The sequence below is a fragment of the Mesocricetus auratus genome, unplaced genomic scaffold, assembly GCF_017639785.1.
Source record: "Mesocricetus auratus isolate SY011 unplaced genomic scaffold, BCM_Maur_2.0 Super-Scaffold_100015, whole genome shotgun sequence".
In the NCBI taxonomy this organism is placed as follows: domain Eukaryota; kingdom Metazoa; phylum Chordata; class Mammalia; order Rodentia; family Cricetidae; genus Mesocricetus; species Mesocricetus auratus.
This window is the reverse complement of record NW_024429198.1, coordinates 20,465,602-20,486,700: the sequence shown is the minus strand read 5'-3', so window position 1 is coordinate 20,486,700 and position 21,099 is coordinate 20,465,602. Positions and strand designations below refer to the sequence as shown.

The 21,099-nt window shown below is 39.8% G+C and overlaps 1 protein-coding gene and 1 pseudogene across 3 annotated transcripts in view; one reads left to right on the top strand and one right to left on the bottom strand.

Moving 5' to 3' along the window:
* Window positions 1-21,099, top strand: part of Fbxl7 (F-box and leucine rich repeat protein 7) — a 379,760-nt gene that overhangs the window by 148,693 nt on the left and 209,968 nt on the right. For all 3 annotated transcript variants that reach the window (XM_040757670.1, XM_005081305.4, XM_021233667.2), the window contains exon 2: window positions 4,070-4,159. Coding sequence is in view for 1 of the 3 variants with exons in the window: in XM_005081305.4 (XP_005081362.1) it covers window positions 4,070-4,159 (90 nt within the window). In the remaining 2 variants the exon portion in view is untranslated. The remainder of the gene's footprint in view (window positions 1-4,069; window positions 4,160-21,099) is intronic.
* On the bottom strand, window positions 7,810-17,174 carry LOC110342953 (annotated as a pseudogene).

Sequence of the window (21,099 nt, the reverse complement as noted above, 5' to 3'; positions counted from 1 at the left end):
CCTATTATCTTGCTTTCCTTAGTTAATGCATTAGATGTTAATATGTTTTCAAAATGTCTACTTACTGAGTGACATGCAACATCAGTGGAGGTAGTCATGTCCTCAGGGGACAAAAGTGTCTCTTGAGGAAGAAACACTTGCTCTTTTAGAGCACAAAATAGATGTATATTCTCCCCATTTAGTAGCTGTCCATCACAACCATGATGTTGTTCTGGTGTTGGTGGGGATAATTAGCAAATGGAGAAATCTAAATTTTTCTTGCAGGTGCAATAAATAGATTCAAAGGCACAGCCAGGAACAGAGTGAATATTTAATATCTAAAGTATGGGGATATACCCACACAACCCAAGTGCCAGCTTCATATGGAAACTTTAATAAGATTGTTGCTTCACCTTTATTCCCTTCCTTCGTTCATGAGCACAGGGAGGGTGCACACACATTTTCATCTGTGACTGAGAATTTCCCCAGGCATATATTATCCTTGGACTTTCCATGTGATGTCAATTTAAAAATGAATGCTTCCAACACAAAGCAATGGTCTTTTAAGGTGATAGATTCTCTGAGTGTCCAGATCTAATCATTGCTCATTGCATGTAAGTATTGAAACAACAAATTGACCTGGATAAGTAAGTCTAATTTACCGTATGCAGTGGTACTTCAGAACATGGTTCTTGGCTTCACAATAGAGGAGCCCTGCTGTAAGTCTTCATCTCCTAAGGGAGGGGTCTTTGGCAATGATTTTGAACTGATAGTGTAGAAAAACAAAAACCTGAAGATATGAACGATGAAGTAAGACCAAATGAAACACCTCTGATGGTCAGCTTTGTTGTAAGAGAGAAGTCTCTGCCTGTTGTGGTAACTGTCATTTTTATTCTCAGCACCTGGGAGGCAGAGGGAGGCACATCTTTGTGATTCCATGGCCAGCCTGATCTACATAAGCAAGTTCCAGACAAAACTACACAATAAGACCCTGTCTGCAAAAAATGAGAGGAATCCCTGAGTTCATTGCAAGGGGAAATGGATAGGTGGAGTTAATTCTCACACATCCCAGAGCAGCAGAGACTTCTTCAGTGCTGGCACACATTGGCTCTAGCAGTCAGTGTTTAAGATTTGAAATGCAAGTTAATCTCAGCAAAAAAAAAGCATTACATAGTACGTTAAATTAATGTGGTTATAGTTTAGTATTATGTGTTTTAGTATTTTGTGCTAATTTGTTATTTTGTTTTGCTTTTCTTGTGGAATCAAATGTACAACATATAGAATTTATTTTAAGTTTTCCATTTGAACATCGCTAAGCAATAACATAATTAAAATAATTTAAGTCTACATATTAGGTGGTCTTCAATAACATTTTGCCCTGCTAAAGGGAGTGTTTATATTACTTGACTTTGAAGAATAATCTAATGGACTCAGAGTCATTAACAATTTGAGCCAGCAGGAACCTTTCAGTCTAAGCTCCTCCTCTACCAGATATAGTTGCTGAACTTTCAGCACAGAAGGGAACCAGGGGGAGTGAATGTCCAAGATTACAAAGCAAGGGGGATGTATACTGAACTCAGGGACAAATTTCACATACTTCCAAGTAGATTATCGGGCCAGCATATCAGCTTACATCCAGAGGCACCAGTTCAAAAGCTTAGTCAGATGCAAACAAATACAGTTACTATAATGTGTCACTTAATGTCAGGGGAAGCAATTGTGTAATGCCATCTAAATAGCAGACTTGTTTTGGAGCACTGTTACAGTGAGTTAGGGGAAGTGGTAATGGGAAACATCCATTTGTCTTGCCCAGGTGATATTACCCATGAACTTGGTTTTTTCCATGACTTTCAACATAGCAGACAGAATTCTGAAGCTCCTTACAGTTTAAAACTTTATGCTCTTAAACTCTGTGAAATTAGATATGAGCTTACACAATCAAAATTGGCTATCCCTGGAATACAAACAGTCATCGTGTGCCTATAGCACAAAGAGGGATGCTCTCTCAGCCTTTACTCTTAGGGGAGTGCCTGGACCCTACCCAGAGTGAAATGACAGACTCTAGATGGGGGGGGGTGGATATCCCCTATGTGGAAGGATTTGGCAATAGGGTGGGAGGGCAGGGGGGGGTGAAGGGGAGTGCGGGAGGAGGGGAGGGAGAGGGAACTGGGATTGACATGTAAAACAAGCTATTTAAAATCAAAATAAAAAATGATAAAAAAATGGTTGCTCCTTTGAAAATGAATATTTTCAGATAGGGTTAAAATGTACAGTATGGGCATGTAAAACAAGCTATTTAAAATTAAAATAAAAAGTGATAACAAAAAAATTGGCTTAGTTCATATGGGCTACTATGATGAAGTATCTAAAACTGGGTGGTTATATGCAAGAGAAACCTATTCCTTATAGTTTAAAAGCTAATAGTTTAGGGTTGGGATGCCTGAACAGTTGGTTTTTGCTAAGGACCTGCTCTCTGATTCACATACTGCTGTTCTGTTGTACCCTCGTGTGGCAGAAGAAGACAGGGAGCTTTCCTACAAGGGCACAGACTTCATTTATGAGGATTACACTCTCATGATCTAAGTACACCAAAGCCCTTCATCTCTTAATACTGTTTCCTTGGCGGTTAAGATTTCAACAAGTTGGTAGAAAGTAAATATCGAATGTGCTGAATATACCATTGGGAAGACTATTAGAAACCAGTGTTTCTTGGTGCACTATAAACTTTTGACCATAACATGTGGAATGAAACTATTGCATCTTTAATATAGTTAGTGGGTTTTCTGTTGCTGCAAAAATCACTTTGACATAAGAGAATGTAAAAGTGAGTTGCAGTTATTATTTACAGTTGGATTAGGATTCTGGGTATGCATTAGTTGAGTCCTTTGCACAGGGTGGTACAAAGTTGCAACCAAACTATTAGCCGGAGTCATGATCTTGTGAGTATCTGGGGTATTCTCTTTTCAGTTGATGTTAGTCAAATCTGTTCCATTGCAGTATATGATAAGCCTAGCCCTAACCCTAACATTTACTGCTTGAGACTCAATGACAACAGGATGCCGCCTTTCATGTAGACCCTCTCAAAGCACTTACTTCATTTGGTCAGGTCTACACAAGATAGTCTTCCTTTGCTTAATTAAAGACATTAACTTAGGGATTTTAGTCACATTGCCACCTCAACTTTGGTGTATTGTGAGAAAGTTACAGTGCTACAGGTATATTTAAATTACAGGGATGAGATGAAATATTGGGTATCAGCAAGGACATGGGTAACTTGGAGCATCTTGAAGTCTCCCACCATAGCTCTCGGGCCTCCTCTTTGTGGAAACTCAGCCCTGGATTTAGGTAAATCCAGGTAGACCAGTTATCTTAACTGTTGTGACTGGAATTTAAGCTATAAAATTATATGTCATGGACAACTGTCGTGTCTGTTGTAAGACATTTACTAGCAACCCTGGACACTGTCCTCTAGGGGCCAGGAGCACCTCTGTCCTGCCTATGGCAGCCAAAAATGATGGCAAGCATTCACATGCATCTTCTCAAATAGAAAACACTTCCAGGATTGAGGACCACTGTTGGTTCAAAAACCCATGCACTTGTTTTTCTGTTATTTCCCAGAAAGACATATTAAACCATGGAATTTGTGTTCTCAAAGTGATAAAGTTACGTGGAGCCTGAAAGCTCTGTCTCCTCTGGTAATCCTTCATTCTGAGATTTCTTTATTTCTAGTGCTATGAAATGCAAAGTGTATAGTGGTGTTAATGCAGTGGATGTATTCCCCACATGTACTTATTCACATATATTCCAAGACATGCTTATATTAACACAATTGCCATGTTTTATCACCTTCTCTGAGTTTATAATTTAGGCCCTATTATAAGAGGGCTTTATTTCTGCTGTAACATGGATAAGCTATTTCCCCAAGATATTTAATACATAAGTCAAAACTCTTTAGTACACTCCACCTTTTGTGCTAGAGCCACTTACTTGGAAATGAGTGCCTTAGTGTGTGACTGAGTAAAAGTCATGGCATGGTCTGGTTTTGAGATTACAAAACTCAGAAACTACTGTTTTTCTTGTTTTGCTCTAGGCAAAGGCAGCTCAAGCATCTCATCCGACGTGAGTTCAAGTACAGATCACACGCCAACCAAAGCCCAGAAGAATGTGGCCACCAGTGAAGGTAGGAATTTCTGGTCTTCATAGCTCATCTTTCCTTTACAGAGATGCCTGTTTAAAAGATGAAGGGAATGTGGGGGATTTACTTGTAGTCTACTGCGCGAGAGTCTATTAGGTTATTAAAAAGGACTAAGCAATAACCTGCCCAGTCTCACTGTGGTCACACTGTTTGTACATCTACTGAAGCTGATTTGGTGGGATGTAGGTATATTAGTGTTAAGACAGATGGTATTATTTTGTGAAAATGTGATAGGCTGTCTCATGAGAAGCCATTATGACATCATATACCAATTTTCCTGTATGGCAAATGGTATAAGAGCTTTTGGTACACATTGAAAGTTCCTGCAAGGATGTGCAAAATAGTTGTTTCTCAAACTGAGAATGGTGCTGACAAGAAGGCCACATGTATAGGGCTTGAATTAATCATGCAAGTTGGGCATATGCAAAGTAGCTTTGTTTCATTATTTAAATAATATGTGAGAAGATATCACTGCTAAACATGAACACTTATCCAAAAGCCATGGTTGATAAAGAATTCTACAGGTGTTTCTACAACAGTAGATGCTGGAATCTAGTTGCTTCCCAAGAAGCTTTGAGATATTACTTAATTGAGTGAAGAATTATTTCTGTGATATTTAGTAGAAAGTTGACCCAGTTATTTTGTTTTAATGTGAAACACGATGGATGATTTCCTTTGTGATTATGTGTTCCCTCTAGATTAATTATCCAACAAAGGTCATTTTTTTTCTTTTTTGTGCCATTTATGCTGGGAGACTTTTTAACTAGGGTCAGCTGATTTACATATTTTATGCTTCCTGACTTCTCAAATGCACAGGATGCTAAGGAAGCTTGTGTCCTGTTTTTGTTTTGGGGGCTTAGTGTCTGCTGCTCTTTACATTGGGAGTCATGCTTTCAGGCTGACGTTGGCATTTTGAGTTACGTTCCAGTCATCTGCATTGGTACCTATATATTGATGATGATGTGATTTCCTCCACTGGTTCTTCTTCTCTTTCCATACATTTTGTCTGGCTTCAAGGACCACAGAACGACCTTCTCAGGACTCATTATCCTCAGGCCAGTGTGTAGGTGGTTTGCATGGATGGATGATATTCACTTGTGTTTAGACCCTTGCATTGTTTCTTGTGTGTCAGCAGCCCTTAAGGCAGATGGATTGGTGTGTTCTACTTAGCCCAGCAAAGGGCCAGGTAGCAATCCAATTTTAATTTTCCGCTTGCTAAGTTAAACGGGGGCATTTGATCACTCTTGAAATTGAGTGGAGGCAATGAGCAACTTTTACTGTTTGGTTATAGCCACTTGCTTTTGGCAGCTCCATTCCTAGAATGCAGAGTGAAAATGACTTCCATTTATCCAGAGTTGTTCTCTTCAGCTAGAAATTCCTTTTATGAGACTATCAGGTCTTCCAACTAGTATGTGGCAGTTCATCTTACCATATCTGTGTGTCTATGGAAATGGAGAAACTTAAATAATCTGTGTTTGCCTGTGTTTATGTTTTCTCATTATTCTTTTTTCCCTTTAAGCACATAAAATAGATGCTTTGTTGAAAGAATTAGGAAAAGAGATTCTAGGATTTTGTGCATGTAAAAATGTTTCTCACTATATTTAAGAATAAAATAAAGAAACCCTGGGAACCCCACGCTTTCTTCGCTTTTGCTTTTCCCCCAGGAAGAGGCACTGGTTCCTATACCAAGGTTTTATACATTTTGTCCTGATTGTATTTTTGACATTGTGAAAATGATACCAGAGGGAAAAGACTAAGAAAATTTGATATTCTTATGAAACAGAATTGTCTAAATTAGTGTATAGTTCCTTTCCAGGTCTTAGGGGAAAATCCTCATCTCTGTGGAGATGTCATTTTGTTGGAGAGCTGAAAAATAATAAAAAGGAGTGTGTTAACCTTTGCTTTCTGAGAGAGTGGGAGGAGGGATGTAAAGAAAGAAGATCCATTTTGTCTGCTTTTTCTGATCAGTGAAAATTGAAAATATTAAACTATAAATGCCATGTGGGTATTTACTTCAGGGAAGTGTATGCGAGGGCTGCCTGCTACACAGATGCTCCTGTGTGGCTGGTGAGTAGCCAGGACTAATTTTCTCCCCCTCACAAATGACAGGGCCTCAGGCTGCTTCTCAGGATGAATGATTAGGGTGGCACCTTCTCTGACCTCCACAGGTGCATTTACCTGATGTTGTGTGAGTTGCTTCCTTATGGAAAATACCCAGTGACCCTTCTTGGCAATGCTGTGGTAGAAAAACAGAAGGCCAGCATCAACTTCCTACAGAGACGACAGAGGGCCCTTTAAAATTATTTTCTGATTGTTTCTCCACCATTGTCAAGGATTATGTTGAACCTTAAATTAAAGAACAAAACCAGAGGCCTCATCCTCTCTGAGGAGTGGATGGGGTGGAGTGGGAAGAGGTGGGGGGCGTCAGAGGATGGGAGGGTGAGTGAACTGGGATTGTTTTACAGGGCTAGATTGATTAGTAAATAAATAGTATATGTTATCATTTCCTGGAGATCTTGAGAGCAATTGGGTTGCAAACACCATGCAGTAGTGCTGGGCTGTCACTAGGTGGAATGGGGAAGAAATGGAAGGTACCATATTGGCCCCTGATTTTTGCTGTTGTTTGTGGTGCTGGTGTGTGTAGGTATCTGTGTGGATTTCACATAGTTAATACTACTGGCTATGCCCCTTATTCATGGATTCTACTACACAATGTGTGGTGGTTTAAATTGAGGACATTGTGTACAGTGATGAGGACATTCACATCTGCTTCTAACTTGGGTGGAGGATGCTAGTGGGGGTTTAATCTTTGAGGAGATGACCATGCTTTTTAACTGGCAGTAGTGAAGGCTGTATGCAGAAGGGGCTGACGCTTCTGCTTCTTCAGATTCATGTGTAAATCACAATAACAATACCTTGACATTGCTGGCTCAAAGCCATGGAAGGGGAGCAGGAAGTACTCTGACCTGCTCTGGGTCTATGGCTTGTCCTTCAAGAGAGAGATGGTGTGTGAGTGAGCTTGTGCTCTCAGCCAGTGTGCAGTAAAGTTGTTAAATCCATGAGAAAAGTCCCCTTTTAACCTTGATTTAGAGGTTTTCTGTGTAGATTAGGCAAACCTTGATCTTGTAGTCTCTCTACCTTGGTTTCCCACGTGCAAGCTTACAGTGTGCATTGTAACACTTAGCTGAAAATTGCATTTAAGACTCACAAGGAATGGTCTCATGTAAACATTGTGTGTATCTTCATTGTGGCTCAGCCACAAACTCCTAAGACATGGCTGGAGACACTGATAACTGAGTGTATCAGCCTGTATCTTTACAGTTCATGATTTCCTGATGTTACAGGGTAGAGGTTCTCAACCTTCCTAATGCTGCAACCCTTTAATTCAATTCCTCATGTTGTAGTGACCCCTATCCATAAAATTATTTCACTGCTACTTCATAGCTGTAATTTTGCTATCATTATTAACTGTAACATAAATACTGATACATGACCCTGCCAGTGGAGTTGTTGCCCACAGGTTGAGAGTGGCTACTGTGTGTGTGTGTGGGGGGGTGGTAGGTTCAAGAATAGAAATCTGCAAAATCTTTGAGTCCATAGCATTCTGGTCAGGTGTGCTCTGTTACCTGGTGTTTCTACATGTGGGAGATATTTTCCTCCTGGTGTTTGCTCATGTGCAGCTGCATCTTCTGGAAGTAAGCATCAGTAGGGTGTTTGGGAGTTTTAACCTTGCTAATAGTGTCTTTTGTAGAGGTGGCAATGACAAACTTCTGGTATGTTCTATGCAATAGGACTTAGTTGAAAACAAGAGGTTCAGTGAGAAGTAGCAGCCACTGCCCAGATGCTTCAGGAAAACAACTCTTTTGCCTGTGTAACACCAGGTGAGGGTGATCAGATGGTCCTGGGAATAATGCTGACACAGAGTCATCTCAGTACTGGAACACATTGTGTCATGACTCCATAGCTTCCATGGAGTCTTTGGTAGGATAATACCTAATACTGAGGCATTTTGCAAAACATCATCACCCAATTATCACCATTCTTTTTGCCAACAACTGGTTTTGTGACAGTAGCAAAGACCTTCTATTTTTTCTTCTTTAAACCATGTACTTTTCAGCTAAGTATTTTCTTTTGTACAAGGCCTTCCTGGAATAAATCAGAAGTTCCTCCCAGTTCCTCTAACCAGGACAGGGTTTCAGCTGCAGTGGGACTTTTAACCTTAAGATCAGACTTTTTCATGGCACTGGCAGTGTGACCACCAGCCTTCCTAGCTGCAGTTATCTTCTCCATTGTTTCAAGCTTCTCAGATTTTTCACCTGCTGTCTTCCAAGATGGAAGAGAGAAATTTACAAAGAAATACCTGGGACACTGAGAATAAAATGATTTTCTTAGGATTATGTATTCCTAGGATATTGCCAAGTGGGAGTTTGATTCAGCATTGTTGGATTGAACAAACTAGAAAAAAAATAAGTAACAACAACTAACAATAACAACAAACTTCTATAATCTTAAAGAAACTCCCAAACCAAGCTGTTATTCTCTGCAGGTGGAAGCATGTATCAGTCTTTTCTCCTCTGTTTCTACATGCTGATCATAGGCTTGCTGTAAGGCCTAGGCAGGCTAGGTGGCGTGTTTGAGAAAGCCTATTGAGCCCAGGTGTATTCTGAGTTTTGCCAGGAATACAGAGGCTGTACTGGGGGCTTAGAGGACCTTCACCTACTTAATGACCTCACAATAGAGGATTTTAACCTAGATAATTCATTATCAAGGACTTTAACCTAGTGACTTCACAATTAAAGACCTTCACTTACCTAATGGCTTCACAATCGAGGATCTTAACCTAGTGACTTCATAATCAAGGACCATAACCTACCAAGTGACTTCACAATTGAGGACCTTCACCTGCCTAATGACTTCACAACTGAAGACCTTAACCTACTTAATGACTTCTCAGTTGAAGACCTTAACCAATCAAGCACCATAACCTACCTAGTAACTTTGAATAGAATTCCTTCATACTGCTGTGTGGAATTGTGCCTTTATTGACTCCTTGTAAGAAAGTGATTTTAAATCTTTCATTTGAAGCATGTGACATGAGTTGACTCACAAAGAATTTGTAGTGATATTCTCCTAAACCTAAATCTACCCACTTATTTATATAGTCAGAGGTTTCTTGCATTTTCAATGCCCAAATTAGGCCAGTACCAATAAGAGTTGACTTGAACATATGGCTTTGTTTATTCGCTCTGTCTTATGTTGTGTTCTGTCTACTCCTTTTAGGGTGTATTCCTAAACAAAGTCAATGTGATTCACCAAGGAAGGGGAAAAATCATACTTTTTAAACTCAGGGTGGTTTCTCTTGCCATTGAGGTGTTTTGTCACTATTCGATGAATTTTGTGTTTACATGTGTGTGTGGTATGCATGTGCACATGTATGTGGGCATACACATAAATGCATGTGTGTGCAGGTCAACATCACATGTCTGGCTCAGTGACTTTGCACTGCTTTATTGGCACAGGTTTTCTCAGGGAATCTGGAGCACACTGATAAAAGTAGGCAGGCTGGCTACAAAGCTCCTGGTATTCTCCTGTCTCAGTCACCCCTTCACCTCTGTGAGGTTACATACAAGGCTCTATACCCAGTTTTTTTCATGGGGGCTGGGGATCTGAGCTCAGGTCCTTATACTTGGGTTGCAAAGTTTTACTCATGGAGCCATCTTCCCAGTATCTACTGTTGAGGCCCCTTTATAGAGTGCATAGAAGCGTTTTCATGAGCAGGACTGCATCTGAAGTTGCTCTGTCATTATCTATCTTTAGACAAATAGGTAGTGATGCTTTCATTGGAAAGATGAGCAAGGACACTCAAAAGGTAAGTGTGGTTTGAGGATTTCAATCATATAAACTAGAAAGTAACAAGGACGGGCTATGACCCGAACACCTTAAGATTAATTATTTGTGCTTTATTTATAATTGTTGAAAATTTCTCTTCACTCATTGTTTTTAATATGTGATAATTGTGTATTGTAATGGATATCACTGTTACCCTTTCATAGTTTGTATATTGTCCTTGGAGTACATTCCCTACAGACTACTCTTTCTTATCTTCCCCAATTCGCTTCTCTCCCAGGTTCCCTGAATCTTCCATAGTATTTGTGAAAATTTATGACAGTCATTTATGTTATCAAAATATAATTTGAAATTTTATGTGAGAAGTTATCTTTTTTCCTTCATTGCCAATATTTTTCACAGAGACCTTTGCATGGGCCATATGTCTGGAAGATAAAATTTGTTATTCTAAATTGTTTTTCCACTAAACTATTGAGAGTAAGTTTGCAAGTGACAATTGCGACATCCTGAACAGAACGTGCTAGAGTGTGTTACCATTGAGAATTGATATTGAAGTTATCCATGACATGCAATTATAATCTATGTGTTATAGGTAGATACTAAATTATTATTAGGCATATTTGGTATGTTTTTCCTTTAAGCAAATACATGGGGTTATTGTTTCTGGTGTGTGTGGGGGGTGCATGTATGTAAGCAATGCATTCTCTTAGAGTGTTTGTGTTCACAGGTGGCTGTCAGAGGAAAACAGTTAATGTCTTCTCTATCACTCACTGCCTTATTACCTTGAGACAGGGTGATGTATTAGAGCTCTTACTTTTTCAGAAGGTTGCTGATTGGGCTAGGCTCTCTGGCTGGTGAGCTCCAAGGATCCACCTGTCTAATTTCCCTGTTGCTAAGGTTACAGGCAGGCACAGCTCTGCCCAACTTTTTATATTGGGATTTTTATATAGGGATTTAGTCTCAGGTCCTCATGTTGTAAGCTAGTGCTCTTACTCGCCAAACCATCCTCCAGGGCTATTCATTCTCTAGTTGGAATATTTCTCAAGGAGAAGATAATGATTTCACAGCACAAACCTTGAAATTGTTCTCAATTGAATACACCGCAGCCTAAAAATCAAGTAAAATTAGAGAAGTCTGTAACATCAATCATAGAACATAGAAAGATGAATAAAAATTGAAGAACTAGAGGAAGATAATGACACTTGAGAATATCTTTAAAGTACCAATAGGTCAAAAATGACATGGGTTCAAGTTTGCAGGGTGGGGACAGAGAATATGAAATTGGATGCGGTCTTTGGCACTTCCATTAGCTGTAAGTGGAGGTGATGGCTGATTATTACATAATTTTTTTGTTTTTAAAATTAAAATTTAAACTTAACCATCTACGAAAGTTTCAGGATCACATCGGAAATCTTTGCAAAGCTTTAGCTGATGAGCCTTAATGTGTTTTGCAAATTTAATTAGTAGTTCGTTATTACATGATGAAGTTGCTCTTACAGCTTAAGCTGCTGCCTAATTATAAGGTTAGGTAGATCTGAAACACTTCACAAATTACCTCTGGGGATTTGAGCATGTAATAGAGTTAGTGTGTCCAATTTGATAATGGCAAGATGTCCAATTTGCATTCAAGGATTAGTCTAAGCTGTGTGAAACTCATCAATTTTTGATCTACAAAATTGGTATTTAAGCTTAGAAATAAAACCCTAAATAACCTTCAGATTCAAACTAGGTGTAATTTCATCACCGAATTATCTTCAAAACTGGTTAATCTGGAATGACTATCATATACCACTCTTCAAAGAAAATTAGCTCTCTCTCTCTCTCTCTCTCTCTCTCTCCTCCCCACTCCCTCCATTTTAGAGTAATATTAAAAGTATGATCTCTCAGTGTCTTTAGATAGACTTTGGAGAAGGAATGTTATTTTTGATATTTGATATCCTAATACCACTTGTAAAATAATCTTATATTTGCTTCTTCTTAGTTTACCATTTTCTGTAAAAAAAAAAAAGTAATCACTACGCAATCATTGTGCCATAAAGGTAAACATTCTGGTTCACTTTAATACAACTAATGTTGTGTTTGTAATGTAGGATTTGTTCATTATTAAGATTTCTCAGTAGCTTCAGCTTAATTAAATGGGGATGCATTAGAGAGTGTGGTGTCAATTTAAATACCTTTGGCTGGCACTTGTGGTGTCAGAAATAGGTGGTAGCTATGTGTTACAATTGTAATGCCGCAGGCAATTCTTCACTAAAATGTATTTTCTTCTCCAGGAAGATTTTGGGTTTGACTTAATCATTTAGACAGAACATGTATGCCACAGCATCCCAGCATTCCCTCTTTTCCCCCATAATCTTAAACAAGTATCTCTTGCAATATTTCAATGAATCCTTTGATTCGTGAAGGAATCTAATTTTATGACAAGACCAGAACCAGTGTGACACTGATGGAACAATTAACTAGTAATTCAGGGTAGGGCAGAGTGTGCCTCTTCAGGTGGCCTCATTAAGAGGTACACAGAGGAGAGCAGGGCCCTCCTCTTGTATAGGTAGGCAGTAAAATAGTGAAAGGAAGATGTCACATGCTGTATCCAGGGTATTCACAGCTGGAGGCTTCTAGATAGAACCTTTCTTGCCTGACAGTATTGTGTTGTCTCACACAGCTTTCTGTTCCTTGCATGGGGATCTCAGCGGAATTCATATAATTAGTGGGATAAGTGACCAGTAGCAATAACAATGTGTCATTCTATTCTTCACTTGTCTACCCTCCATTCCATTTTAACACAAAAAGCCAACTTCTCCAGAAAAGAGGAGACACAACCTGGGTGGTAGGGAGGGATTAATTATCTTAGCACAAACAATCTGATTTTGAAAATATTTGACCTTTACAGCTGTGAACACACTGTGACCTTAAGAATCAGATTAACATTGCCTGTTTACTTCCTCTGCCGGGAGATAGCTTCCTGAGGATACACTCACTTCCTTGGGAAGTTTCTAACATCCCACGCTGTTAGACTAACAAATGAGATAAAAAAGCGCTTCATTTGCAAAAGTGTTCTTTTATATCCAAGATACTTATAGACTTAAAATGTGGACAACATAGAGGGGATATCTTAAGACTAGTTTAGGGGCTATTTGTACTTTGGCGATGACTGAAGAACTGTAAGGACGGCCCTCTATGTGGTAAATGATCAGAAACATAGCTACATTTCTCTACACAGAGGAGATTTTTGTGCTGTAAATGATATATCTATCAAAGAATAAAGAGACATAGATGCTCTGAAAGAAGATGCAGCTATGGAACCAAGGAACCCCCCCCCCCTGCCACCATGTCCACAGCATCATGAGGGTAGCAGTTGCTGTGCCTCTGAAGACCTTTAGCTAAGCCTATTGCATTCACAGAACTGCTGGTGGGATGGATTTCCTGTGGCAACCACTGAGAGGCACACTCTGAGGCTGCATGCCTTCCTTCCTCGCCGTCACTCACCTTCACAGATACAACGAAAGCGCCTCTAGATAATCCAGCAGCCAACACTTCAGCACAAGTGATTTTTGCACACAGTTGTTCCCTTAGGCCTGTACTCTGTTGTGTGGGGTAATATCTTCTATCACCTGTGTTACTTTGTGCAATTTACATTAAACCTGTGCAGTTTATACTGGCCTTACTCTTTGAATGTAACTTTGAACTAATATCATTCAAGTTATTAGCTACTGTTTTCATATAATGCTTTTTAGAACTGCTATGGAAAATCTTTAGCTTTCCTCTCCTGTCATCAATTTTTCTTACTGTAAAACTACCCTTGCATTCTAGGCCCTCATCCCTATCTCCCTCTACTCCTCCTTCTTTACTCCCTCTTTTCCTTCCTTCCTTCTTTCTCTTCTTCCTCATCCTCCATCGTGCCCTTCCTCCTCCTCAATACTCCTCATCCTTCTCATTTTTCCTCCCCCCTCCTCCTCATCCCTCCATTTTCTCTGTCTTCTTCTAAGTCATGTTCAGAAGGTATCTGGGTCCTTACAGTATAGAAATATATTGCAACATATTTACAACGTAAGTCAAGAATCAAGTACAGAGTATTTGCTGCTGTGAACTTATTTCTAACAACATTATAGCTGAAAATATGTTTTCCAAGGTATGAGGACGTATTGAGTTTCTCAATTTATAATGTTTGATATTACAAAACTTTCTTGGCACATGATATTTTACTAAATGATTTTGTTGGACACAAAGCTGTACTGTTGAGCCACTAAATATCTGATTTCTTTATGGGTGAGCTCTCTCAGATCCACTTCCAAAGATGTCCAGATATGATCACTGAAGGTTGTGACAGTAATAGGTCACTGAGCACACCAGGCAGCCACTGCTACATTTCTTGTATGATCCATTGGTTCCTTTACATCCTTCTTGGGTTTCTTGACTTTTTTTTGAAGAAAGAAATAAGTTTTATTCATATTTGTAAACCCATCCCAGAAAGCTACCAGAACATTTGACAACCATAACCATTTGATAAATGTCAATGGAATCCATGACTGGTCTTACTTTTAACTTTATTATGAGTGGCCCTGCTGAGTAACATTGGAAAATATAGTAACAAAGACTGTAACTTCAAAACATATGTAGAAATGAAGAAAAAATTTTAGTAGCAGAACTGATTTTCAGAAAAAAAGGTTGGCATACCTGCTTAGGTAAGTGTGAGGTCCATCTTGAAGATAATTGAAAATGATTTGCTTTTGGCTGATTTCATGTTAAAGAAACAAACCATGCCCTTTAAACACAACAGACATGACAAGAAGAAGATGGAAGATATTTCCAATCTCTTTTTTAATTAATTTCACAAAATGCAGTCAGTGCCTGTGTGAAAACTTTGCTACTAATAACCAGTTACATCAGGTTACTTGGTGAGACTTAGAGTCTCGGCTTTTAAGTTTATTCAGTCCTCCTTCCTCCTCCTTTTAAGGTCAAGGGGGATGTGTTCTTAACCCACACACCATTTTAAATTTATTGAATCTTTTAAAATGTATTTTAATCTAAGGATATTGAATTTTTTTGTCTAGTCCTATTTCAGAGTACCAGTTAGAACCTTGTGGGTCCTTTCACATGAAACTAGAAACAAAATGTGGGTAACTTGATTAGAAGGGAAACATGCTCAGAGTTTTTAAATTCTCCCTTTATTATGAAGGAACTATTCCCCAAAGAAAACTAATATTTCATTTTTCTCTTTGCTTATATTTTTTTCAAATTAAGGATTATTTTACAACTCACTTTGACCTCAGATTATTTTGGTAAATCATGTTCTATTTTCCAGAAAATGGGATAATCTGAAGTTTATACATCATATTTTATTCATTTGTCCTTGTTCTAGTATTTATTTATTTACATTAAAATTGGAAAGGACAGAGGTTGAGAAAGGAACACATTCAATTCCAGATACTTACAAAGTTCTAAATTCCGTTTAGTAGTAGATATATATGAAAAACAAAATAGGTTGTGTTAGCTAGTATTCAGGCATCTGCAGTCTGTCCTCTGGGTTCTGACAGGATATGCCCTCAGCTGCAGCCACTAATAGCACCACCTGTGCATATTCACTGCGTTCCCCCCTTTAAAAGGGCTCTGTCCACTTCCCATCCTCCTCCTCTCTCTCTCCCTCTCTCTCTCCCTCTCTCTCTCCCTCTCTCTCTCCCTCTCTCTCTCCCTCTCTCTGTCTGTTGCCCTCTCTCTCTCTCCCCCCCTCTCTCTGCCGCTTTCCTTTCTCCTCTCTCCTACTGCTCCTGTCTCCAGAAGCCAGTCTCCTTCCTTCCCTTTCCCGATCCCTTTCCCTAATTAAAAAAAACTGTGCTTGAACCCTGTCGCATGGTGTCTTTCTCTTGAGCACCACTTTTCTTAAATTACAACAGGTTGAATCCCCCATTTAATAAAAAAGATAAATTAAAAAAACCCATGAAACAAAATGTCGTAGTTGCTTTATTCTGATGTGTGATTAGCCTAGCTTTCCACCACATGTCTACGCTGTGTAACAGGCTGGAAGAAGGTCCTGCCACTGTGCTTTGGAGTTGTAGGTTTCCAGGATATTTGAAACCAGGTTCAGTCCACCCATGGCTGCCACAGTGTAATCTGCTGTATCACAGTCGTCCTCAATTGAATTGTAACTTACAGTGTGGGATGGAGATTCCTATCCTCTTGTTTCTGGATGCTGAAGCTCTTGCTGGTGCTCCTGTATTCCTGTTGTGGTCTATCTGAGCCTTGTAGGACTTGCCACTGTCGTGAACCAGGGTCCTGGTTTCGTGGCCCAAGTCCTCATTGCCTTCTGAGCACTCAAGGCTTCCCTCCTTCGTATCATCAGAATCTTGACTCTTGAGGGGTTGGCCCTAAAAATCTTATCAAAATAATTAAGAATCAACTTCCAAAATGATTGGAGCCTCAGAGGAGTCTCTTCATGGCTGGGCTTTCTTGTGGGTTAGACTGGATGGGAAGGCTGCCGTGTCCTCTGAGACCTGAATTACATCATACTTCTGCTTCTCTCACTTCCTGTAATTAGGCTCTCTTCAGCCAGCATCATCTTGGATAGCAGCTGTACCCCTGGTCTTAAGAGAGGTCTGCACACTGGTCATCCTCCCCAGGAGGAAGGTCAGCTACTTCCTTCTTAAGCTCTTCTACACCAGATGGCAGTGTCTGCAACATGGTTAAACCCCCCCCCCCCCCGAGCTCCTAGGAAGTGAATTTTCTGGCTGGTGTATCACGAGTTGGACATAGTTCTTTGCCACTTCTACTCACTCATTGTATTGAGTGTAGTCTACTCTTACTCCCATCAAGCAATCATCCCTTTTCTGACTTTCAAGGAATCTGGGCCAAAATGATGAAGCAGTAGTGAAGGACCTTCTGGAGTTATTGCTTGTGGAAATCCGGATGAAGTGGACTTATTAGGATAAAATAACTTACACAGGAAACGAATGACAGCTGTGGGCTCCTGCTCCAAGCATGCAGACCCTGCCACCTGGATGCCCTCCACTGAAGAAAGAAGGGGCTGCCCAAACAGGCACATGAGCCAATTCATGCCCAAGTCATGCACATTTCCTGGGAACATTATGCAGGTGGCAGCCTGTATCCCCTCAGCCAGCCTGGCATAAATCTCTTTTGTACCAGCTGTGCATACGGACATTTAGTGAAAGTGACAGATGCTATTATTCATGTTTCAGAGGGAAAAAAACCTTGAAACTTAGAAAGGCCCACAGGTCACCGAGGTCCCATAGGTAGTGGGCCTGAACTGCTGCAGACACCAGTCTGCTTCATTGTGTGAACTCTGCCACAATGCCAGCCAGAATGAAGCAATATGCTTGATAGAAGAGAGGCTTCAATGTTTGTTTGTCTGGATACCCCTGGATGCATTTGTTCTCAACAGGATTGGGAAGATGAGTAGAAAAATGAAGCTTGTTTAAAATAAGAAGTATGGGTTTGAACCATGCTTTTTTAAATTCAGAAAGAGCTGGTATTTGTCAGTGCAAGTTTGTAGAAATAGGAATGGATAGATGAAGGCTTCATGCAGGTGTAGTTTATATACAGTGTTACAGAGTCCTGAAAGATGGCTCTTTCTGATTTTATTTTTGAAAGTGTATGTGTGTTTACACCCATGCATGCACACATGCATGTTTTGTGTGTGTCTGTGTCTGGACATAATAACAGGTATCTGTGGAGGCCAGAGACATTGGGACATTGAATTTTCTAGAGATGAACTTAATGGTGGTTATGAACCAGCTGCCCAACATAGGTTCTGGGAACTGAACTCAAGTCCTTTGCAGCAGTCATTTACTCTCTTAACCACTGAGTCATGTTCTCTCAAGAAACATAGTTGTGTCTCTTCATTGGAGACTCTGGTCATCTGACTGCATACCATCTCTTAGCTCTTCAGATTTGACCTGAGGTTCTTGTCAAGGCCTAGGAAAGTTGGGGAAGAATTGTGTCCATATTGGTGCTCTCTAGTGTATCTGACTCAGGGTTTGCCATTGCTGAAAGCCAAAATAAATGATTTCTGAGTTAAACATTGTTTAGACAGTTTCTAGTTTCATTCTTTAAAAGAGATAATGCTGGAATTTTCCTTCCCCAATATGGCCTCATTGAAAGTTTGCTATTTAGGTCGTTATTTGAGGGAGGAACTTTTAAAGTGGAAATGAATCCTGTCCTGCCACACAACAAAGGAGAATTGCTTCCTTTCTGAGGAAGAGTCTTTTTCTTTTAGTTTTAAGAAGGTTTGAGTTTGATTTGTTGCTTTTAAGAATCTAAATCTTGCTTTCCTTCCCTCCCTCCCACCTTCCCTCCCTCCGTCTTTTCTTCCCTCCCACCCTCCCTTCCACTTTCCCCTCCCTCCCACCTTCCCTCCTCCCTCCTTTCCTTCCGTCCCACCCTCCCTACCACCTTCCCTTCTCCTTCCCTCCCTCCCTCCTTCTCTCCCTCCCACCTTCCCTACCTCTCACCTTCCCTCCTCCCTCCTACTTTGATGAAGCTTCATGTAGCCCAAGACTGGCATCAGGATGAGCTTGCACTTCTGCTTTTCTGCTTCTGCCTCCTGAGTTTTGGATTGCAGATATGAACTACCATGCCTGGTTTATGTGCCAAAGATGGCTCCTAGGTCTTTGTGTATGCTACCACCTGAAGGACATCCCTAGCCCAGGAGACTAAACTTCATCATCTCAGAGGTGTATAAGAAGCCTGAAGCCTCAGTGATCTAGGTTGCTTTCATAGACTTAAATGCAATCACTGAGATAGGTCGTCATCAGTACATAGCCTTAGATAGAGAAGGTATAGTATTCTCAGAGAAAGGAAACAGTAGAGCAACTGATGCCATGGTGAATTCTCATTGTATGGGACACCTAGTTATCATCTCTAACCTTTGGATGGATCCAGGACAACAGCAAAGAAGTTAGTGAAAGTCAAAATGTTGTCAGGTATTTATTTGGCATGCCTGAGGCTTGTTTGATCTTTTTGTCCCTAGTTGACCCACCACAGTAATAAGTAGTTTTCTTGGGCCAAGACTAGTTTAGGTGAGGCAGTTCTCACCACCATTTAAGTACATTTTTTTAAAATGTGGGCTTTTGATTTTGGAACATTTTTTCATTAGACCAGAGACTCTTATTTATAATCACACTCTCATACCAGCTGATGAATTCTTTGGGCAGACCTTCATGATGAGGAAGCTATTTTGTATTTTCTTATGTCATTTTTAAAGTATCTCCTTAACCCTTTGTCTTCTTTGCAATTATCCTAGTTGACTCAATTCTATGAACAGCTCTACAAAGGTTTTGCCAATAAGGCAATGACTTGGCCACACTGTTCCCTTGAAGATGGCAATGTAACTGCTGAGTCTTCCTTTCCAGCATGGAATTTTGGCTTATTCAGAGATTTCTCCCTTGTAGCCATCATGGACAGGTAATTGCTTCATTGGTATTTCTAAGAAACCCTTGGAGGCAGTGAGGCCTAATAGGGGTGGGTAACTCTGAAAGGAGGAAGGGGATGCATTGAAACCATGGTTGGTCAGCCTCTCTAGTGCTTCTTTGTAAAGTGAGAATAATAGAACCGGTATGGCATTTCCTGCAAATGAAAGGTATGGTGTTTGGCACAATATAAAGAAAATTTACAATGATTTAATTGTGAATATATAGGTGATATCACAATAGTACATATACATAACTAAGATGTAATAGGGAGTTTGCTTATCTTTGGAATTCTCTTTATTTCCCCCAATTTAATTTACCAGCACCCTAATGTGGGGGTGTTTTTATTATTCCATTCACAGGTGAAGGAAGTGAGACAAAGTGGTCTTGACTAAAGTTATACATCTAGTAAATGGTCACCTAAGAACTGGACTCAGACAGTATGGCTCCAAAATGAAGAACTTGAAAGAATGCCAGGGAACAATTTTCAGAAGATTTAGCTGGAATCAGCCCTGAAGACTGTCTCAACTGCTGTCTGTGTGGCTGTGGCAAGGCCTGGATAGACCTTCCTACATTAGTGGAAATTAGACATTCTCCTTGGCTGATCCCAGCCCTCAAATCGTTTTCAGATGTTCGGGACCGTGAGGTTGCTGGAAATGTTTAAACACCATGTTGTTGATTTCAGTCATTCTGTTGTTCTGCAATCTCCTAAGACTCTCTATTTAATGTCAGTGCTGTGGTACCAGGTGATCATAACTTTACTGCCTTGACTCCCACTGATTAAATCATATGGATTACAGCACTTTAGAGATTCTCTTGTATTACTGCCAGTCAACTGATTGTCACCTCATACATGGTTAACCAGTACCCTGGAAAATGCAGGTGCCAACAGTGCACTGCTCAAGCCTATACTTTCTGAAGGGTTTCACTTTTCCAGGAGATAAGCTGGCATAGATACTGTTGATGGTGTCTGTGGCTTCACACCACAGGATGGGATCATGTTTAGTCTATCCCTCAGGTGTTAAATGGCAGTGATTAATATTTTGTTATGCTGTTTCTGGCCAGTTTAGATGTGTGGAAGTTCTACATTAAACATCATTGTTGTAACTTCATAAAGATAGCATTGGAATAGGGAATCAGAAACCACAATGTATCTATTTATTCTCACATAGCAAAAACCCTTTTCAGTCATCTAGTATTTGTAAGACTACTTATCAAAAATTTTATTTGATTTCCATAAAATTCTGATGGCTTATGGAGAATAAGCATGGTGTCTACATTTTCATTGTGGAGAGGTACATGTCAATCCCAAGCAAGAAATAATACCCCATAATGAATTTAAACACAGATCTCAAATAGCAAGACTACTGTTCTATTTTGTGTATTATACATCTTATTTCTTATTCCATGCTGTCCACTGTAGTATGTTATCGTTTAAATCTAAATGACAAAAGTAGCCAAGTCTAAAGTCTAGTAAGCAGAAAGGTTAAATGACTAAATAAATGCAATGTTGAAAAAAGAGGTATTAGGAAGAATTGAGGTTTGCATTACTAGTACTGTATTAATATAGAGTTACATTAATATATTAGTATATTAATATAATTTATCTTTCCATTCTTGTTCCTTTCCATAGCAGATAACTGTAAGAGTACAAGAAAG